Below are 22595 nucleotides of genomic sequence, written 5' to 3' on the forward strand. Positions count from 1 at the left end.
TATATGTATATGACCTGTTAAACTAAAAAGTAAAAAAATCGTCACCTCCCCTCTCCACCCCCGAAAGTTTAGGGGCTCCACTGTCAGGTCCACACACAGCAATTGAGAGTCTGGGCTTGGAGTTCGCTGGTGCAAGGATGAGGGTAGCACCTACGTGGGGTAACACATGGGGAAGTGTCAACTCCAAAAGCACACGCAGGGTCTCCTACTCCAAGCAGGGCCCCGTGGTGTGGGGGGAACCCAAGTAGGCTCTGATTGAGTAGCCTCAGCCTCAGCTCAAAGGTGAAAGTCAGAGTGAGGCTGTGAGTGGGGGATTGCAAAATGGCCATGCAAGCGGGCCCAGGAGCCAGCCCTGCCTCAGGTGTTCTTGCCAATTTACACAGAGGAATGAGCTTAGCCCCTGTCTTCACCATCTCCATATGCGGAGGACTCTGGGGGCTCTGAGGAAAGGGGTACACTGTCTCCACAGCCCTCATCACCCCATTCTTTCAGATTCAGAGGTACTTGGTGAGTTGGAGGCATACAGGAGAATAGAGTGTCCACAGCCAGCTGGCCAGGCTCTCAGAAAGGGGCTGTGCCTGTCACAGGCAGTTGGGAGGCTGCTAGAAGAGATGGAATTAGCCTTGTCAGAGAAGCGTGTCGGGCTATGGTTTGGAAATTGACCAAACAATTGGTCAGTGGGACTGAGGGATGTGGCCTGGACAAAGTGTAGTGGCATTTGGCATAGGGTCAAGACCCCGATGGGGACAGGGGGCTCATTGGCCTGGTCCCTGGTCATCCAGCAGGTGTGGGACACTCTCATTACATCCCAGCCAGCCTCACCCCACCTTCTCTCCCTCTGAGCCTCTGCACCCATCATTGGATCCAAGCCCTGAGGCTTTCTGTCTCCTTTTTAGGGTCCATATGTGGAGGCCTGAACCTCTGCCAGGCCAGGCACACTCGTGCAGGGAGGAGATCTCAATTCTTTTTTGGAAAACAGTTTTCCTTCCAACCCAAGCAGCTGCCCTCTGCCAACCCGTGCTAGAAGTGAACTATGTACCACTCTGCTTTAAAATCACCCTCCTGGCTAATTCATCCCAGGCTCTCAGTTTAGTGCTAAGGCAAGGAAACCAAACATGGTAATTCTCCAGGGCTTCCATGTACTGACACTTTCATTCTGGAGACATGAGTACTTTTTTAGAACTTGGCTGGTTGGACCAACTGTGCCAGTTCTATCTGTATGTGCCCACCTCCTTTGCTTTCCATGGAGATACAAAATGCCTGCCACACAGAAGCTACAAGTGCCATGCTTGGGTGTCCTACACGACCTGCTGCGCCGCACCCCTGGCTCCAGCTCCTCCCTTCACCAGTCTGGGGTCCTTTGGCCTCCAGGTTGGAAATGCCATGTCAATATGGGGTTTAGCCAAACATCCTGGGACTTTCTGTAAGTGATGAGTGGTCCTCAGGCTCAGGATAGCTTTTGCAGTAACTTTTCCTTGTAAATTGCCTTTGGGTCTAATAAGCTCTCAAAAATCAGCATGAAGAATATAAAAAAAAGGAAGGAACAGGCAATTCCCAGAATTATAAAAAAAAAAAAAAGGAAAATGGCTAATAAACATATGGAAATTTGTTCAGCTTAAGTAGGGATCAAAGAAGTACTAATTAAATCAGTTACAAGATTCTTCTTCCCCTTATTTAAATTGGAAAAAATAACAATACGCAGTGGTTTAGCTGCAAAGAAATTGGAGCTCGTGTTCCTGCTCTGGGGATATAAACTGGTACAAATTTTCTGGAAGGCTGTTTGACAATATTTTTTAAAAACTTAAAAATAGATATTCTCTTTGACTCAGCAATTCCGTGTCTTGGCATTTCTCTTACCTTAAGGAAATAATCAGAGATCTTCGTGAAAGTTCATGTACAAGGTTGTGTATTGAAGCATTATTTGTAATGATGGAAAATTGGAAATGACTGAAATGTCCAACAATACGGAATCTGTTATGTAAATCATGGTTCATTCAAATAATGAAACACCGTGAAACCATTAAAACATGTTGTAGAACAATATTTGATGGCATGAAAAATATTTACAATATTTGCTACATGAAAAAAGTCAGACTGTAAGTCAGTATATTCAGCATGATCCTAATTTTATCTTCAACAGCAAAAAATCCATGTAGATGAATAGAAAAAAAGTTGGAAAGATATATGCTTGCAAGTTCATTATGGTTATTTCTAGATATGGATATTATGGGTGAATTTTATTTTCTGCTTTGTGGGTTTTTGTTTTTTTTTTTTTTTTTTTTTTTTTTAGGGCTGCACCTGTGGTATATGGAGGTTCCCAGGCTAGGGGTTGAATTGGAGTTGAAGCTGCCAGCCTATGCCACAGCCACAGCCATGCCGGATTTGAGCTGTGTCTGTGACCTATACCACAGTTCATGGCAATGCCGGATCCTTAACCCACTGAGTGAGGCTAATGATTGAACCTGCATCCTCATGGATACTAGTTGGATTAATTACTGCTGAGCTACAATGGGAACTGCTTTTTTATTTTTAATTTTGTGCTTTTATTTTGCCGTTTTTTTTTTGTGGCACCCATGACAAGAGGAGGTTCACGGACAGGGATCAAACCCATGCCACAGCAATGACAATGCTGGATCCTTAACCCACTGAGCCACCAGGGGACTCCTCTTTTGCCATTTTAAAATTAGGAATTTAATGTATCCTTGATTGTTTGAAATGTAGATTGTTTCCAGATTTCCATTATTGATAATGCTTTGGTGAATGTCCTTTACTTACATATTTTGTAAAGACTTCTGTCAACTCATATAAAGTGGAATTTGGGGAATCAAGTGGCCTGCCCATTAAATTTGTATTACTTCTGTAATTACACACAAAACTAAGTCCGTGGGGGGAAAAAATGGAGTTCCCATTGTGGAGCAGTGGAAACAAATCTGACTAGGAACCATGAAGTTGTGGATTCGATCCCTGTCCTTGCTCAGTGGGTTAAGGATCTGGTATTGCTGTGAGCTGTGGTGTAGGTCGCAGATATGGCTCGGATCTGGTGTTGCTGTGGCTGTGGTGTAGACTGGCAGCAGTAGCTTTGATTAGACCCCTAGCCTGAGAACCTCCCTATGCTGCGAGTGCAGCCCTAAAAAGACAAAAGACCAAAAAAAAAAAAAAAAAAAAAAAAAGTCCGTGGAGAGTTTTGTGCTAGAATACCTTTGCCCCCTCACCAGCATTTATATCAGCTGGCCTTCCTCTTCTTCTGCTCTCCTTTTAAGCTGTGAGCTGAGCTTCTGTGACTGTCGGTGCCCTGGAGACAGGATCTGGGCTCTTCCACACCCTGCCCCTGGCGGTTTTCTCTGTATCCAAATGTGCCTCCTAGACCCTGGACCCTGGAGCCATTGTGGATGTCCTGCTCCTGGAGCATCTTGACTGCTGGCAGGTGGGGTCAGGAAGGGAGAAAGGCCAGGATGTATATTGAGCATCCTTTGTGCTAGGTGCTGGCCAAGATGTTATCCAGACCCTGGATCATCTTTGGCGACTTTCCTCATTCCGCAGCTAATCCAGTCCTCTTAGCTTTGCCTTTAACTGTGTCACGAGTTTCTCAGCACCTCCAGCTGTGCCACTGGCTCCCACACCATCCCTTCCTGCGACGCAATAGTGATGGCTTCCCCTAGGCCCCTGTGCTCCCCCTCAGCCCCCTGTGCTCCCTGCTTGGCCCTTGTGCCCCCTTCTCAGCCCCGTGCTCCCCCATGCTTCCCCCTTTGCTCCCCCTTGGCCCCTCATGCTCCCTGAATCCTAATCTCTACCCAGCAGCCAGGGGGGCCCTTTGGGAACACACCACCGAGCTCTTTCTACTCCCCCACATCCACTGTGGTTTCCATTTCAGGCAGCAGAACACCCAAGGCCTCTATGTTCTGACCTAGACGCTGCCCTCCTCCGCCTTGCTTGTCCCTTGGCCGCCCTGGACTGCCTGCTGTTCCTCAAACATCCTGAGAACATCATCCCTGAGGTCCTGCACCCTGTTTCCCCCTCTGTCCCCTCCTCACTTTGTCGGGGTCTCTGTTCTGCGGTCACATGATGGTAGAGACCTTCTCTGACCTTGCTCTCCCCTGACCCTGCTTTATTGTCCCTGTAGTGCCTGTCATGCCTTCCACACCAGATCTTTTCTGTTTCTTCCCGGTTAGAACGGAAGCCCCCTGAGAGAAAAGACTTAGCTGCATTGTCACACTCCACCCTCAGAACCGACCATGGAGCATAAATTCTCCCAATAGTCCCTGAGCTGCGGGGCTAGGACGACAAAGCTGAGGCCCAGAGATGTTCATAGGTCCACCTGTTCAAGATCACAACCTTAACACGTTGCAGATCTCAGCTCTAACTCTTATGAGAGGTTTTCTCTCTACTCCCAGAGGCCCAGCCCCTAGGCTGGGGCTGCTCTCCTGGCTGCCTTTCCCATGCAGTGGGGACCCCAGTGGATCCACGCTGGGGTGAGCTCTGAGAGTCCCATCGGTTCTGTCTTTCTCCTTTGCCACCCGCCTGAGCCTGGCCTCTGTTGGCATTGCTGTGTGGTTGTTGGTGCTGATGTTTCCACATTATGGATGTCAGGGAAGGACACTTACCTGCTTTTTACCCATTGGGGTAAAGTTTCTTGCCCCCATGTGAGAGTCCGGCCAGGGCTCTGCTTTCAGGGCGCTTTGAGACTCAGACTGAGAATGAAGCCTCACCACAGCTCTGTGTGCAGGAGGGACATTTTTGCAGAGTTTTACCCCATCTTCCCAGTTGCTGGCTCCTCCCCGGGTGATTTATGACCTGTTGAGTGCCCCTACTGTGTTCAGCGCTCCAGGAGACATAAAGTCCTCGCCCCTTGCCCAAGGCCCTGTGGTCTAGCCAGACAGATGACTCAGGCATAAACCACCCTCCCCGAGAAGCTGCTCACCTCTCAAGGCGCCAGGTTTCTTGAGGTTTTCATTTGCACGTGGCTTTCCAATTTTAAACTCCCTTGGAAGAAAGGGGGACAACTCTGAGGTGAGGGCGAGGATGGGGGAGGCAGGGCTGCGGGGGGGGGGCAGAGTGGGAAATGTTGTCGGTGAATGGTTTTTGGAGAACGAATAGCCTTCCAGGAGGCGTTTCCAAGGCAGGCAGTTCGTGACTCCAGACAGCTTTGGGGTGCGGCCAAGACGATGTTGAGAGTCAGAGAAAATGAAGGCAAAACCCCAGTGATCAGGGGCAGGTACGGGATTGAGGGACCAGAGCCCAAGTTTGATAACTGAAGGTTCGGCAAAAATGTTCACATCCATCTAACCATCCACTTCTTCCTTCATTCAGCCAACCCTGTGACATATTCTGTCTGAGCTGTAGTCTCTGCTGGGTCATGGAAACTGGCTCTTTGCACACCCCTCCAGGAACTAAAAATCTACCTGCAGAAAAGCAATTTCGTCCTCTAGTGTCTTAAGACCTGTGATTCTCTGACTGACAAGACTCTGTTAGGTCCTCTCTTGATTCCCTCTTGTGTGCTAGACTCTTCCACAAGCACATTCATCCTTATATTAAAGGCTTTTTGGTGGCCAATATATATGCTGTATATATCTGGCTCCCCTTCCATATGCTTCATGAGGATAAGGACCTATCTGTTTTCTTTATGCATCCCTGGATTGAGGGTAGTTTTTAGCATATGTAGGCATTTGATAAATATTAATTGAATCAGGAGTTCCCTCCGTGGCTCAGGGAACCATGAGGATGCAGGTTCAATCCCTGGCCTCACTCCGTGGGTTAAGGATCCAACATTGCCGTGAGCTGTGGTGTAGGTGGCAGACATGGCTCAGATCTGACATTGCTGTGGCTCTGGCGTAGGCCGGCAGCTGTAGCTCCAATTAGACCCCTAGCCTGGGAACTTCCTTATGCTGGGTGTGTAGTCCTAAAAAGCCCCCGCAAAAAAATGTAATTGAATCAATGAATCCATGAATGAATGAAGTAAAGAAAGCCTCATATGGTAAAATCAAGGCGATTGTATTGGGGAATGAGGAAGGGACTCAAATGGGGAAACTACTGCCAACTATGCTCTCTGATGCCTCCTGGGTAATAACAGCTATGGCACCCTCAACAACAAAACCCATTTCCACCATATGCTGAGCCAGGCCCTGAGCTAAATTCTTCACATACATGATCTCATGTGAAATGAGTATGACTCTCCCTATTTTGTAGGGATGGAAACCGAGGCCCAAGAAAGGTGAATCATTTGTCCAGGGGCACATCAAGCAGCAAGGCTGGGACTCCCATAGGACCTCCGCCCCTCCCCACCAAGATGGTCCTCAGTGTCCCTCAGCTTTATTGCCTGTAAATTGGTGTTGACTGTTCTTGCAAACAATTATCACAAGATTGAAGCTAGAGAGATTTCAGCTGGATAGAAGGAGCTCTGGGGTGCATGGGTGCTCTTCAAGAGAGAGGAAGGCTTGCCCCTTGGAAACTCTTAAGGAAGTACAGCAGGGCTAGCATTAGTGGTTTGGCTGGGGGACAGAGAGGGGCTGGGGGTTCTCCCGGGGGCCCCTTCAGGGCCATCTCTCAGGACCACTACATTGCTAATGGAAAGTGACAGCGCTTGACATTTGGTAATTAAAACATCCACTGACTGATTAATAACTTTTTTTTGACAATCATACTTGTGAAGGCAAAATTAATTTGATTCTAGACATCCTTGTCATGGCCTTGGCTGGACAGTGGCCTGCGTTGTGGGAATGGAGTTGCTGCAGTGGAAGGTCCTGTCAGGTGGCCTCAGCTCAGGACAAGCATGAAGGAGCTGGTGTGGCTCAGACCTTGTGGGGAGACCCAGCCCGTGTGGGGAGACCCTGCTGGTTCAGGCAGATGAGAGGGGCAGCTGGGCTGTGGGGGAGTATACAATTCCTTGTGGATTTTGGGCGCTCACTCTAGAAGGCATTTGGGGAAATGTTGCTTCAGGCAGATATGTGAGGTGCCTTATAATCCATGAATAGCCAGCACCACTCCCTAAAGATGGGAAGCTTCTTAGTCTTAGAGGAATCCTGTAGTGGAATATGGGGTGAGGGGAAAGGATATAATGTAGGGAGGGAGTAGCTTACATCATGCATCCGTGCATTTCATTCCACTAACCATCTAGGGTTAAAATTTTCCCCCATTCTGGCAGATGGGGAGATGGAGCTTCTAAGAATTCCATAGCTTGCTTAAGGCCATCCTTTCATTTAAGGACTGGGGTTAATTTGTGTTTTTTTGTTTGTTTTGTTTGTTTTTCTGTCTTTTTAGGGCCACACCTGCTGCATATGGCGATTTCCAGGGTAGGGGTCCATTAGGAGCTGTAGCTGCCAGCCTATACCACAGCCACAGTGACTTGGGATCTAAGCCACATCTATGACCTACACCACAGCTCACAGCAATGCTTGATCCTTAACCCACTGAGCGAGGCCAGGGATCAAACCTGTGTCCTCACGGATGATAGTCGGGTTCATTAACTGCTGAGCCATGATGGGAACTCCAGGACTGGCCTTAATTTGTGATGAGGACTGGCCAACTCTAATCCTGGGAAACCTTTATGACAAGATGAATTTCTCTAGTGTGACAGAGGGATGCAGGTGGCGCAGGAAAAGAGAGATTTGCTTTGCCAAAGCCATAGGAAAGCCAGGTCTTGAACAGCCATTGACATCATCATACATCAGCAAGAGATACTGGGTTAGAGCAATCTGGGCTAAAGGATTCTTGCTACTCGGTTCTGTGACCAGGGCCAGTGCTAGCATTCTGTCATCACATCTCTCAGAGCTTGAATCATCCAGGGGATAAGGATCAGCCTGCAATCAGAGATGGGATTCATTATCAGTCTAGGTCTGCACCCTCCTATACAATGGCCACTAACCAAGTGTGGTTATTTAAATTGAGTAAATTCAGTACAACTTAAAAACCAACTTCTCAGTGGCACTGGCCACTCTTGTAGGGCTCAGTAACCACACATGGCCGGTGGCTACCATTACTGACCAAACACTTCCCTTCTTGCAGAAGTTCCCATGGACAGTGTGCACCCTGCTCCTAGCTTACTAGCTGTGAGACTTTGAGTAAAATGCTGCTTTCAGAGTTCCCATCATGGCTCAGTGATAATGAATGGGACTAGTATCCATGAGGACCAGGGTTTAATCTCTGTCCTTGCTCAGTGGGCTAAGAATCCGGCATTGCAGTGAGCTGTAGTGTAGGTCACAGACATAGCTCAAATCAGGCATGGCTTGTGGCTCTGCTATAGGCCAGCGGCGGCAGCTCCAATTTGACCCCTAGCCTGGGAATTTCCATATGCAAAGGGTGTGGCCCTAAAAGACAAAGAAAAGAAAAAAAAAAAAAAAAAACCGGTTTGGTTGCTTTCTCAGAGCCTCTGTTTCTCCCACTGTGAAATGGGAAGATGGGGCCACCATGAGATAAACTGACTGTGTGTGGAAACCATGCCTGTGGTTCTGGGCATACAGCTGGTTGGTCACAAGGGGCTGGCACTGTCTTCACATCCACAAGAGACAAAGTCCACTCCTTTTGGTCTGGGATGTTTCTTCTGCAGACTGATTCCCATTTGGTGAATTTACCTGAGGCCACCCATCTTTCTGCTCTTTAAGCCTAATTGCTTTTGGAATAAATATCACCAAAACAAAAGAAAGAAGAAAAAAATCCACCTCATTGGATGTACTTATTATGTTCTCAGTCTTCTCATGTGTGAGTGTCCATCATGCCAAATCCCTTCACTTCTCGTGGCCTCGGCCTCTGGACCTGGCCCTGTGACCTGCATCTTCGGGTTTTTCTGTCTTCTTGCCCACCTGCCCTCCATGCACCTGTGAAGAATTGAAGTATTTCATTCCAGGTGGCTGTTAATTAGTGACAGAATGTCCATCGTTTTGCACTTGGACAAGCTAAGGATCTCTGCTATTATCCCACTTTACTGATGGGGAAAAGGCAGCAGGAGGGAAAGCACTGAGTGGTTCTCAAACTTGGGTGCATGTTGGAACCACCCTGGAAGGCTTGTTACACTGGTCCCAGTGGGGGGGCCCTGCCCTGAGTTTCAGAGTCAGTAGGCCTGGAGGCAGGGCAGCAAAAGCTCATATTTCTAACAAGTCGCTGGGTAACTGTGATGCTGCTGGTCTGGGATCACCACACTTTGGGAATCACTCTTTTAGGCCACGCTTGCCTGGATGCTGAGTGCCCTTGGAGAAAGACCTATATCAGTATTACCTGGGGGCTTATTAAATACAGATCACTGGGCCCCATCTCCAGAGTTTCAGACTCATTTATGGGGAGGGATATAGAGGCTGAGAATTGGCATTTTCCCCAAATTCCCAGGTGAGGCTAATACTGCTGGTCTGGAAACCACACTTTGAGAACCGCTGGTGTCTTTATGCCATCATCAGCTCTGGGATCTGTCAGGTATGAAGTCAAGGCCTGTCTCTGCCACCCTGTGAGCTAAAGCTCTCTGAGCCTCAGTTTTCCCATCCATCAAATGGAAATAAGGGTTAAGAATCAAACAAACCATTAGTAGGTGCTATATAAATGCTTGATTTCTTCTTCCCTAAATGTGAGCTGTCCTGGCTGGGATGCAGTGAGGCTGCCAGGAAGAGAGCTTTCGTAGCTCTGGATGTGCCCATCTGTGACTTTCTGCTGTCCCCTGATCAGCACTGCCCTCCCTTCCCTGCACCACCCCACCCCCTGAGCCTGGCAGTTCTCATCAGCCTGCTCCCCACACAGCCAGGCTGCCAGATCACTCAGCTGTCAAATGAACACCCCACCTCTGCCTTCTTACTAGCACTTCCTCAGACTTCCCAAACAAATTGTATGTCCCATCAAATTATGCTTTAACTGTGTTACAATAAGAATAAATTGTCTTTATTTCTTGATGACCTGGAGTTTTTGGCTGCCTTGCCTAATTGTAACTAAAAGTGGTTAAAAGGGGGGGGGGGGCGTGAGAAAATGGAAACCAACAACAGAAAGTGAAGAAAGTGGTAACTCCAGCCTGATGCAAAGCTCTGGAGACTGGATCCCCATCCCCCTGCAGTAAACTACTCACTGCCTTGCACTGTCCTGCTCTGTAGTGGAGCCAGAGAAAACGTGAAGCATCCTTGAGCTGAGCCCAGCTGGGGGACATGGCCTTTCTCTGAGGCTCCCTGAGAACCCCCTGGGGGAGTGGGAGGTGGAGGGTTGGTTTTGTCTTGGGATCTGAGAGAACCAAGCCATTCTAGGATGCTGAGGCTCAGAGTCAGGATTTGAAAGCCAGGCAGAGGCTGGAGAGTGTGAGGCCTTATAGTAGAGCAAATACAACTGTAAGGATTATATGTCTGCTGACTTCTGCTTATAGCAGAATCCTGGTGCTTTTTGCATAGCTAGTCAATCCATTTTCTCCAACATTCTGTCATCAGGAACATCCGTGCTTTTCAAGCTATGTGATTTGGGGGTACGTAATTTAGTTTTTCCCTGGCTTCTGTTTTCCGAGCTCCAGAATGGGCATAATGGCATCTTAACTTGTAGGGTCGCTCTTCAGACTAAGTGAGAATATTCATAAAGTCAGGCAGCATGGTGCCTTACCCATTGTAGGTGCCTGATAAATATCGGTTCCCTTTTCCTCATCTCAGCTGTCTTGGAAGCCCTGCTCCAGACATTCAGAGACAAAGGTGGTGATCTTGAATGCAATGGTTTGTGCTGACCCACATGCTTCTCTGGCACCCTGGCCTTGGCCAGCTTGGACAGATACAGTGGCACAGAGACCCAAGCAAAAGGGAGGGGTTGGAATCTTCTAAGCAGTGAGCCCTGGGGTTCCCGCAATTCCACCTGCACCACGTGTGCGGGCACAATGGCAGGTGGGCTGGAGATGGTGCCCCAGGAGGGCTGCTGTCTTCAGAATCAGTCAGGAGGAAAGCAGCATCCACCCCTCACCAGCATCACTAGGGTGGGGTGAGGCCTGGACCACGAGTGCAGGGAGGCATATGCAACCCCCAGCTCATCGACCCAGGCTCCATCAGAGCTGCCTTCTGCATGACCGCCATTCATCTTCTGGAGGCAGCTGAGTCTCAGTGAAGATGAGTTAGGACATGAGGAATGTGGTAAGATTGAACCCTAATCAGATCATTACTGCAGCAAGAGAAAAAAATCATGCTTGGCCAAGCTGATGTCTCTTTCTGTGTCTTTTATTTATTTTCTAATAGCCTCTGTGTGTTTTTCTGCTAGAGGGTTAGGAGTCTCCTTCTCCTCCTTTTTCTCTGGCCCTCCTTTCTCTCTCCTTGGCTTTTATTTGTAGCTTTTCTTCTTGGACCCCAGTTAAGAGTGGTCCTTAGACCCCCGGTTACTAAGAGCATAATATACTGACTTCCAGTTCGGGACAAGGAGACATGTTGCTGCGGCCCTGGTTCAGGATCCTGTTCCGGGCAGCCCCACAGACCTCAAGTGGACCCCAAGTGCACAGGTGGATGGGCTTGGGTCTCACAGGATGGGGAGGAGTGGGGACCACAGGGAGGGTACTGGTGATTAGGGAGAGAAGGGGCAGGGAATACAGAGCTGGAGTTAGAACAGGAAGAACAAAGAATCCTGGGAAAAAAAGGCCATCTGAATTTAAGCATACCCCTCAACAGGACATCCTTTAACTGCAGGAGGAAAGCAGAAGTTCTCTCTCTGCCTCCCTTGTCACGTTTCTCTGCCCCTTTCACTACATCAGGATCATCTGTGATCATAAATGGCAGCCAGGAGGAGCATCCACAGCTATCTTAATGTCCTTTCCATGAGCACCACACCCCTCCTCGCTCTCCTTCTGGGCTTCAGTTGGTGGATGATGGAGGCAGGACCTGTGTAGTCTGGCACACCTGGCTCAGGTCATCCTAAGGAAGCTGCCCAGGCAGGTGGACCCCAGGGCCCTGAAGACTTCTTCTCCCAGTACTAAGCTTTTCTCCTCCCCCTCCTTTGGACTTCTATTTGGATCAGGGTTCCCCAGGAGAGGCCAGTATTATGTTGAATTTACCTATGTGGTTTTTATTTTTTCCACTGACAGCTCTGCATCACATGGCAACACTCAGAATGATGGGAAGGGAAGAGGGAAGCGGGACAAAAAAGGCCACAAGGTGGGAAGGGGGCAGCTGAAGCTGGAGTGCGTCTTACGGTAGTGAGTATGAGTCCTGGATTTTTCCAAGATTTCTCTAGATTCTAAACAGTGCCCTATGAATTCTGGCTTCCTGGGTAGAAGCCAGAGAGTAGGCACTTTGCATTTCTGAGCTGTCTGAGTGCTGAGGTTCCTGGCCTTTTCACCAAGCCAACCTCCCTAGGTGAGGTCAGCAAATGTATTTGGATGGGTACCATATAAACAATGAAATAAAGGAGAGGCTGAGAAGAGGCAGATGGAAAGCTGTAGCTGGCATCTGGCAGTTTGGAAGCAAAATCCTGCATGTTCTGCGCCAGCTTCCTCCATGGCGTGGCCCCATCTGTCTGCCAGCCCTGTTAACATGGGCCTGAGCTACTCTGGGTGCTCAGTGTCAGCATCCTGCTTCTTACTGCTCAACCCTTGCATTGGCGTGACTCCACAGGGAGCAGGCTTCTTCATGGGAGGAGCCTGCCCACCTGGTTCCCTTGATACACCACTGCCGAGTCATTGGAATCCCAGGTGACTGTGTGGCCCTCAGTTCCCTGCCTGGCATGCTAGATTTGGTTAGCACCTTTTAATTTTCCCTCTTCTAGGGAATTTGTGCAGAGTTGAATGTGACTCATAAATGCTGTTGTAACACCAGGATGTGGAGCAATCATCACAGATCCTCAAGATGCTCCACTCTGAGCTCACTGACAGCTCCTTGCCTGGTGCTACCCTCTGGCACAGAACAGACAAGTGGGACAAGTGGGACTTGCCCAGAGGTCGTTAGGGTGGATCTCTTTCTGCAAGGTTGTTCTGAAGTCTCACGCTTCTGCTGTAGAGTGGCACTCAAGTTCTGAGGTCGGACACAAGGCTGAAGACCCTTGACACTCCTTTTCTCCCCATGTCATTGACCCCTTCCTTGTCAGTGACCTTGACTTCCTCTCAATTTCAGCCTTGCAACAGCAGGACCACTCCTTGGCTGGCCCTATGGCTTATAATCCTCCCCAAGTTCCAGACCTACCTCTACCTCTCCTCTTTCCTTCTTCCCACTGTACCTTCTCTTTATATCCCACCTTGATGTCCCGTCTCTGGCCCCCTGTGACCTCTGAGTGTTCTTGCTTCCTCGTCTAGACCAGGCCTGTGGCCAGACATTGACGGCATCTTCCCAGAACTCTGGGCTTCCTCACCTCTTGTAGGAGCCCTCTTAGTGACATGTCTATCCCCCCGCTCAGGAATACGGAAGGTAACAGGCAGAATGTTGCTGTCCTTGCTCAGCCTGCTTTCACAACCCCTATGCTACTATCCCTATCATGTGATTTTTTTTTTTCCCAGTCCTGAGTTGCTGGGAAGGACAGCACTAGATCCATGCTAAGTGGGTCCACTGCAAATCTAGCATTCAAACCCCAGCAGGACTCCCCACCTCAGTTTTTGGCAGGCCTCTGGTTCAGCTCCTGCTCACCCCCTAGCAGCTATCCCAGCCTTTGCTCATCCCTTTTAAGCCCCTAGCTCAGCTCCTTAACTCTCAGTGAAATATTTGCATTCTTGGTTGAGCTTGAAGCTGCCCAGGTCTGGCATTTGCACTATTTTTCCTTCCAAACCTCGCTGTTGTTCTGCATCCTCACCTTCCCTCTCCTGTATCACTTAGGGAACATGCCAAGGTAGGTTTGTCCATTTATTAAGTGTTTGTCTGTTATCTACTGTATTCCTGAGCTGGGAGTATGTGTATCACTAAGTCTCTATCCTGAGACAGTTATAGCCTACAAGGCCTTGATGCTCATAAAAACTATCAAACAAGGCATCACAGCATATTGTGGATAAGAACAATTATTATGAGAGCTATCGTTTTTATTAGTGAACATTTAGTCTACATCAAGCCCAGTGTCAAAAACTTTTCATGGGTATCACACTTCATCTTGATCCCAAGCCTGTAAGTTAGAGACATACAGGATTCTCATTTTATAAAAGAGAAGAAAAGGCTGAGAGCTTAACTAAGAGCTGGAATCGGGATTTGAACCCAGAATGCGCCTCTTCCATCCTTGCCCTCTTCTCTCCCATTCTCCTTCCTTGTGGGTGGGCTCACCCTAGGAGTGTCCAGGGAGGCTGAAGCCCCTCCCACACCCTCTGTGCCCCCTTGGCTTTCCGAGTCTGGGCCTTTCTGCTGAACAAGCACTGCTGCTCTGACCCACCACACATTGAGCTGCTGAGCACGTGTAGAATCACATCGTGCTTTTAACTGCAGGCGAAACCCATCCCCCTGGGAACTGTCCCAGTTTGAGGATTAAAAAAAAAAAAAAAAGGCAGTCATGTTAAAATAGAGATAAATACTATAGACAGAGAGAGACATGAAAATAGATCCAGGAGGGCTGGTAGATACCCTATCTAAATAGATCCTAGAGATAAATACATGGAAACCGTAGATAATTATCGCAGGGAGTTGTGCTCCATGGGAGGCTCTATGGATAAATACACAGACCAAGGATAGAGGAATCCTGTAGAGGAAGTGAAATGAAAACAGTGCGTAGGAGTCCGCAGCTCTGAGGCCTGTGTTGAATGGGCCCCAGCCCTTCACTATCGCGCCTTCGATGGAGCTGTTCCAAGACCAGATCTGAAATCCGTGGGTGATTGCAAACTCCCAGAAGCCATGCGCATCCTGGGTAGAGTGAGTGATGGGGCTTAAATGAGGGTTGTCTGAAGGGCCGAGAGTAAGGTGGGGGATACTGGGGCAGACTTGGGAGTCAACCAGGGTGGGCCTTGTAAGCTGACATGGGGGAGGCGAAGGCTGCATAGAGCCTGGGGGGTGAAGGATGAGCTGGAAAGGGGAGTGAGACCCAGGCCCTTCCAAGGACCCACCATGTGAGGGTCGGGGCTCCAGACCTTGAGGACGTCCAGAGAGGGGAGCCAGGCCTCCAGGCAGTTGGTGAATCAGCAAAACAGGCTGTCTGCACAAGCCTGGGGTGGGTGTCTGTAACTGCCTCCCAATGTCATAATGGCGCAGAGACACATTCATCCCCGGGTGGCACTGTTCTGGCACTTGACAATTGTGGTTCTCTGATGATTGGATGTGGGCTGGGCTCGGGCTCTGCCCATAGGAAGTCGGGGACATTACGGAAGCTGGGGTGAACTTGGGACAAGCAACCTCTCACATGTTCTCTTTCTCCCCATCCTGGTCCCTGCCTCATCCCCCCTCCATCCACCCACAACTCCAGGGTTTTGTTGGATAAATAGTCCCGACTGTGCTGTGTGGCTGTAGCATTTCTATTCAAGGTCATAGAGAGTGGCCAGGAGAAGTGGCTGTGATTCAGGAAAGCAGGGCAGCGTTCATCTCTTTATGGACATCAGTTGTTTCTCAGGATGACTGACTCAGAAGGAGTCAGCCATCACTAGGTGTGGACTTTCATCCCAGACAGTAATCCCACCTTTCCATCCCACCCTCCTTTTCCATGGAAGGGAGGAAGTGGCTGCCCACTGTCTTTGTGGGGACCTTCCTTGATAGCCAACAACCCCTTGCTCCCCTGTGCACATCTGCAGTATCCACCACTTATTTCACCCTATTCTGGGGCAGCTTATGGGTTATGGAGCATAGGAAGGTGAGGCCCTTACCTTTCAGGAGTCTGATGTCAGAAGAGTTTATGTCAGGAAGCCAAATCCTGGCCCTCTCTGTGCAGAGAAAGAGCCCAGATGCTTGTTTCTTTTACATCAGGAGTTTTGCCTTCTCGTCATGATTTAGCTGCTGCAGTGTTATTTCAAATGTCATAAGGCCCAGATGTCCTTTGTCAGGGATTAGCCCTGACAGTTGGCCATTCTGGCCAAGTCACCTTCCGACTCTGCATCAGGGTCTTGGCCCTGCTGGACAAGAATTACAGTGTGTGAGGGATACACTGGAGAAATCCAGGGAGTCTTAAAGCTGTCCGACTAGAGAGATTTAGTTCAACAAAGAACTTGGGGTACTACCTCTGTTGGGTTAAAATTCCTGCCTGCTTGTGTAGGAGAGAGGCCTGCATAAATAACAAGGGAGTAGCTCCAAGGAGAATTTTTCTAATAGGAGTCTGGCTAATCAAGTCTCTAGCTGCTCTTGTCCCCAGAGAATGCATGAGAATAAAAATTGAGGAGACAGCCATCCAAGTGGATCTGGCAGGAGCATAGTTTCTGCTACAGTGATATTCTGGGGTGTCTGCCCAGTTCTGGCCGTCTGCAACACCCTTCCCACTGTTCCAGGCAGGGGGGGTCCTAGAGAATGGGCAGCCCCGAGAAGCCATCTGGTCACCAGGCAGAGCCTCAAGCCACCTGACTCGGGGACAGGGACCATATGGGCTCCTCAAGGTTCTCCCTTACTTACTTTTGACTTTAAAGTCCTCTGGACTGGAAACAGGACGAAAGAGAAAGTTTTCTGCTGGAAAGCCAGATGCTAGGGTTGCCATGGCATTTTCTTTTTCCTGGTCATGGGAGGGGCAGACTGGTGGGCAGAACGATGGTCCAACAGTAGGAGAATAGGAATAGGACTGGAAAAACTGGGCTATTGGCTACTCATCAGTAGTGAGAGGCTGAGATGATACTCCCCTCCTCTACGGGGAGAGGAAATACAAGCACGGAGCTTGAGTCTGTAAATTTGTAGATAACACTTAGCTGTGTCATTATAGTAGTCACAGTTATCTAGTTGTCATAGTCCCTTAATTCAGTACAAAATCCTTTATCAAGCACATGCTATGTGCCGGGTGTTGGGGAGACCAAGAAAAACAATTGCATGTAAACAATCTCTAAAAGACATTTTTTCTCATCCATGACTCCTTCTTGACCCTCAGGAAACCATGCGGTCCACTGCTGTGGGTGAGGGTGAGGGTGAGGGAGACGCTGAGTCCCAAAGTAAGGAGCTACACAGAATCAAGGATGGGATTGGGGTTCAGCAACAGAAACCCCAGAAGCCTGTTTTAACTAAGTTTTGGTAGGGCTGTGGGGTTCTTGATCTAGACACTGAGTCTCACTGCCATGGAGGGGGCCCAGGAGAAATGATGGCATAGAAGTTAAGAGCATGGAGCCCAGACAGACTTGGGTGGGAGTCCCAACTGTGCGCCGTGGAGCAAATGACTCACCTCCCTAAGACTTAGATCCCTCATCCCTAAAATAGGAATAATGAGAGAACCTACCCCGTGAGGCTGTGGGAGTGTTAAAAGAGACAACGCCTGCATCTTCCCTGGCATTTTAAAAAGAAGAAAGGATGAACAGCAGAGGATGTGGAGGTTGTAGATGTGAAGTTTGGAGCTGGAGCAAGGAAGTGGGTGGCCTTCATGGACTGTCTCTAAAATCAGTTGGTCTATGCCTAGGTGACTAGATTGGCCTCCTGGGGCTGACACCACAGATCACCACAAACTTGATGGCTTAAAACCATGGGCATTTATTCTCTCAGAGTTCTGGCGGCCAGAAATCTCAAATCAGGTGTCTTCAGGGCCATGTTCCCTCTGAGGGCTCTGGGGGAGAATCCTTCCTTGTCTCTTTCAGCTTCTGGAGCTCCAGGCACTCCTTGGCCTGTGGCTGTATAAAAACAATGTCAGCCTCTGCTTTCACACAGTCTTTTTCTCTGTGTTTCTGTGTGTCCCTTTCTGTCCCTTATAAAGACACATGTCATTGGATTGAGGGCCCAGCCTAATTCAGTCTGATCTCATCTTGAGCTTTACACTCATTTCATCTACAGACACTCTGTTTCCAAGTCAGGTTACAATGGGAGGTTCCAGGTGGGTATCTCTCTCCCTCTTTCTCTCTCTCTCTCTCTCTTTGGTGGCAGGGAATGGGAGCACTCCTCAGCCTCACAACAATGACCGAGACAGAAACTAGGGAGGTTCCTTTTCTTTCCATCCAAGTCATCAGTTTCCTCCCTCGGGACTCCTGGTTACCTGGACTTGCGTGACCAGAGAAAAGAAGCTCTAGGAAGCAGTTCACTCACCATCTGCCCACATCAACAAGTATTTGTTGATCACTGCTGGGTGTGAGAGGGATGCTATGCCAGTCACTGGAGCACGGGAATAAACTAGAAGAACAGCAGTGGGCTGCAAATGATTGGGGGCCAGCCAGGGGCGGTCCTCAGGCTCAGTGCTTGGTGCAGAGCTAAACTCCATGCTCCCCACCCTGCGGGGGGCACTCACAGACTTCAGGGAAGACAGGCAGGTCATGAGTCAAAGACTAGCCAGAGAACTGAGAGTTCTGGCAGCTACCAGCCCAGAGCTCTGGGGGCACAGCAGAGATACCTGGCAGAGCACAGGATCACCGAAAAGGCCTTAGGAGAGGAGTGGCACCCAAATGCAGTCTTCAGGGACATAGCAAATCTGATAGTTGGAGGAGCTCTTTCCAGACAGATTGGAAATCTGCCAAAACAGGAGACTTGAGAGAACAGGTCAGTTCAGAGCCATCGACAGCTCTGTCAGCTCTGTCTGTCTGTAGTGTGCAAGTTGGTGGTAGGGAAGCAAGAGGTGAGGCTGGACAGGTGGGCCTTCTCCTTACCATTGTCATCATATCCTCCTCAATATCACTAATGTTTATGGAACTATAGAACCTGCCTTTGAGCTCCAGTCTAACTGGGCCTTTCCCTGCACCACCCACCCCAAACAGCAGATGCGTGTGTATGAGGGATATGCAAGGTACCAGGTACCCCAATCCTGAAACACCTTTGTATGGAGCAAGTAAGAGAACAAGGAGTTTTAAATGCCTGAGACTTCTGGCTGTGGAGAAGAGGGGGCCTTGGACGTTTGACAAGTACATGGAGAAGGAAAGGGAACCCAGGGCCATCTCTCTGTAGCCCAAAGAAAGGAGGTTCCTTACCTCTCTACCAACAATAGTACTGAGAACAATGATAGTAATGATAATAATGATAGAATTGGTTTGGCTATGAGTAGCAGAAAATCCCCCCAAAATAACAGTGGCTTTTTAAAAATTGACATTTATTTTTCTTTTGTGAAAAAGAAGTTTGGATGTAGGTAGTCCAAGATTGTTACTTTGGGTCTGTGATCCTCAGAATATTTTATCTTGCTGCTTCACTATCATTACTATGTTGCTTCATGGGCTAATTTGGTGGCTAGGGCTCCAGCTATCACATCAGCATTTCAGGGCCAAGAGGGAGAAAGAGCAGACTTCCTAGAACTTGTCACCCAAAACTTCTTTGGCCAAAATGGAGTCACATGTCCATTCCTAGCTGCACAGTTAGCTGGGAAAGATAGTCTTTATGTTGGGAAGAAATTTGCCCAGCTAAAAATAGGATATGCTATGAGCAACTATTAGTTCATGCAGAAACTATTATCATATATGGGATACTTTCAGTACAAAACACCTTCATCTTTACAAGACTGTTCTTTGGAGGTAGTGTTATTATCACTCCCATATTGTTTATGAGGAATGCGAGGCTCAGAAAGCAAATAGAGTGTGAGGAAGCAGCAGGGCTGGATCTCAAACCCAATCTCAGTGTCTCCAAAGACTGCAGGCTCCCCATCAAGCTCTACTGCATGACAGCCAACTCAGGAAAGTGGTTTGGGTGTGGGGCCTCGAAGGCCTGGAACCAGTCCAGTCTGTGTGAGGTCCACTCTGGCCTGGATTTGCCACCCTGCCAGGTGCCAGCTGAAGAAGCAGGAAGTGAGAAGGACTGGCCTTATGGGCCTTGGCCCTGATGGGGAGTAGAATGAGCAGGCCCTACCCAGGTCTTACCCAACCGGGCATGCCGCCATGGACTTGGGCTGCTCTGGGCCACTCCTCTTAATTGACATCACTTTGTTCTGACCTGTTGTGAGTGCTGAGTGGAGGACATTTAAGAGGCCACAAGCTGACCCTCCATGTGTCCTGGGGAGGGAGGCACGTGTCCCTTTGACCTTTGCAGGTCATGTAGGGGATCTGTCTTTGATGGGGAGGCCTTGGTAGGGCTTTGTTCTCCGAGCCCTCTGATCACTGAGCCTTTAAACTTGACTATGCTATTTTACTGGAGCATGCATTTCATGGTTGGGTAAAAGTTAAATTTATTCATTTTTTAATCTTTATTAAAGGCATCTCTAAGGACTTATTGATTTTTTTCACTAGTGGGGGGAAAGGGAAGCTCACGTTCTTGGCAAGCAAGCTGTTACCTGATGCCAGGTTTGAGAGCCGTTAAACAAGGGGTCTATTTTTGAAATATTAAAAGGAATATTTCAACAAAAAAATCAATAAAGGGACATGAAACAATTGAAATGGATGAGCAAATTTAAAAACACCTTCTTTTTTTTTGTCTTAATGAAGATCATTTTAAATTTAAAAAAAAAAAGAAAAGAAAGAAAAGGAAAGAGAAGCATTGCAGTTCCCTGTCTGATGCCGAGATGCAAAAATGGCCCTCTGTGAATATGTTGAGAATAGATGATAACCATGGCCAAAGGTAAATATTCTTCAACAAAGATAACTTCGCACACTTGGGTAATGCATTCATGTTCTCTTTCCTGGATGGCTGAGACAGCCTTTTTTTTTTTTTTTTTTTTTTTTGGTCTTTTTGCCATTTCTTGGGCCGCTCCTGTGGCATATGGAGGTTCCCAGGCTAGGAAGCTGTAGCTGCCAGCCTTCACCAGAGCCTCAGCAACACGGCATCTGAGCCTCGTCTGCAACCTACACCACAGCTCACGGCAACGCCAGATCCTTAACCCACTGAGCAAGGCCAGGGATCAAACCTGCAACCTCATGGTTCCTAGTCGGATTTGTTAACCACTGCACCATGATGGCAACTCTGAGACAGCCTTTGAATGGAGGCTGATGCCTCGCCTTTTCTTCCTGACCCACAGTCCCTGCACACACAGTGCCCGGGTCATGTGCATGAGGCTCAGGTCCGATAGTGCCAGTCCCCAGTGTTCAGCCCCAGAGGGCTGCTCTCATGTGCAGAACAGAGAACACACTTTTCCAAGATCCTCGTGGTCCCGGTGGCCTGGCTCCAGCTGCCCCTCCTCCCGTCTCCCCCCTCACATCCATCACCCCATAGCCCTCTGAGCTCTTCCTGTTGTTGCAGCAGGGATCCCTGTATGGGAACTCGCTTCCCCAGTTGGGCTCACAGCTCCTCTCTGGCTGCATTCAGGCCTCTACTCCAATGTCACCTCTGGGAGGCTTCCTGACCACCCTCCATGTCTCCCCTAGGGTGCTATGTGTTCACTCTTTCCTCCAGAGCTGGGTCTCACTGGCTGGAATGCATGCCCAGCCTGGCAGGGACTGGGCTTCTGTGCTCCCAGGGCTGTGCACCCAGCACGTGCTCCCTCAGCAGTTGTTCATGACCCAGTGGCTATATCTCTCCATCTTACCATCTCATGGAACCTCACCGTAACCCTGGGAGGAGGCCAGGACAGACATCATTGTCCCCACTTTTCTGAGGAGGAAACTGAGGCCCATAAGGCAGAAGCTGGATGGCGGGACTAGACCCAGGGTCTCTGATGCTCAGGCTGGCTCTCTTCCTTCACATCCTGTTTGGGACGTCACACCGGAGGCCCAGAATTCCTGCTGTGCCCGCAGCGGCGGTTCAGGGGACAACATGGCTTGTGGGCCATACCCTGGGCCTGACGGGACCTTGAAGGCTCCTGGCTGGCACCAGACATCCCCCAGCACCTCCCAGCATGGAGCCTGGAGGAGCAAACAAATGCAGTCAATATTTGTGTAACTGAATGGAACCTAAATTATCATTGAGATTAAGTCAGGGGCTTGTGTCCCAGCTCATTGATTAACAGGATTCCCTTAAATCTTTCTGAGCTTCAATTTACTCAACTCTAAAATCGGGATGGTAGCTGTACTTACTTGTATAAATGGGATTGTTTTGGGCGCTAAGTGGGGTAATGGATCAAAGGTGCTTAGCACAGTCCTGGCACCTTGAATGTTTCAAAAGAGCTAGTCATTTTTGTTGTCCTTCTGTGGTCTTTGGATGCTCTCAGATGCTCAGACCTTGCTGCTGAGTTGGGCTCCCATGTGCCATAGCTGTTGTGGAAGTAGCAGCAGGAAAGCTTTGACAGTTCATTCTAGTGGGCAGACCTTTTTAACATCCCTGTGGCCCTTGGTCATTACACCATTGAAGACTGGATGGGTCAAGATGACAAGTGTCCCTGTGCAGAAGGTGACACACACTTACTGATGCAGGCTGCCCCGCCTCTGTGGTGGCTGTGTAACAGCCCAAACACCAGATTCCACCTGCCTTGGTGTCTTAGTTTGCTAGGGCTGCCGTCATGAAACACCATGGACTGGGTGGTTTAGACAAGAGAAATGTATTTTCTCATAGTCATGGAAGCTGGAAGTCCAAGGTCAAGGCATTGGCAGGTGAGGTTTCTCAGCCTTGCTTATGGTTGGTCATCTTCTCCCTGTGTCTTCACAGGATCTTCCCTGGGGGTGGGTCAGTGTCCTAGGTTATCTTATTGGATTAGGGCCCACACTAATGGCCTCAGTCTAACTGAACTTTCTCTTTAAAGACTGTACTTCAAACACAGTCACATTCTGGTGTGCTGGGGGTAAGACTTCAACAGATATTGAGGGGACCCAGTTCAGCCCATAACAGGCTGTG

The 22595-nt window shown here is 48.9% G+C and overlaps 1 protein-coding gene across 22 annotated transcripts in view; it reads left to right on the forward strand.

Moving 5' to 3' along the window:
• Positions 1-22595, forward strand: part of NTRK3 (neurotrophic receptor tyrosine kinase 3) — a 383256-nt gene that overhangs the window by 184896 nt on the left and 175765 nt on the right. The window contains exons 13-14 of one of the 22 annotated variants that reach the window (XR_014836778.1): positions 3261-3424; positions 3872-5977. Coding sequence is in view for 1 of the 2 variants with exons in the window: in XM_085010601.1 (XP_084866727.1) it covers positions 3261-3271 (11 nt within the window). In the remaining variant the exon portion in view is untranslated. 22 annotated transcript variants of the gene reach the window in all.

The sequence above is a fragment of the Sus scrofa genome, chromosome 1 (genome assembly GCF_054392235.1).
Source record: "Sus scrofa isolate SSC_HxYL_T2T_F1_AM1 chromosome 1, Sscrofa_HxYL_maternal_Yorkshire_Landrace_v2.0, whole genome shotgun sequence".
Lineage (NCBI taxonomy): Eukaryota > Metazoa > Chordata > Mammalia > Artiodactyla > Suidae > Sus > Sus scrofa.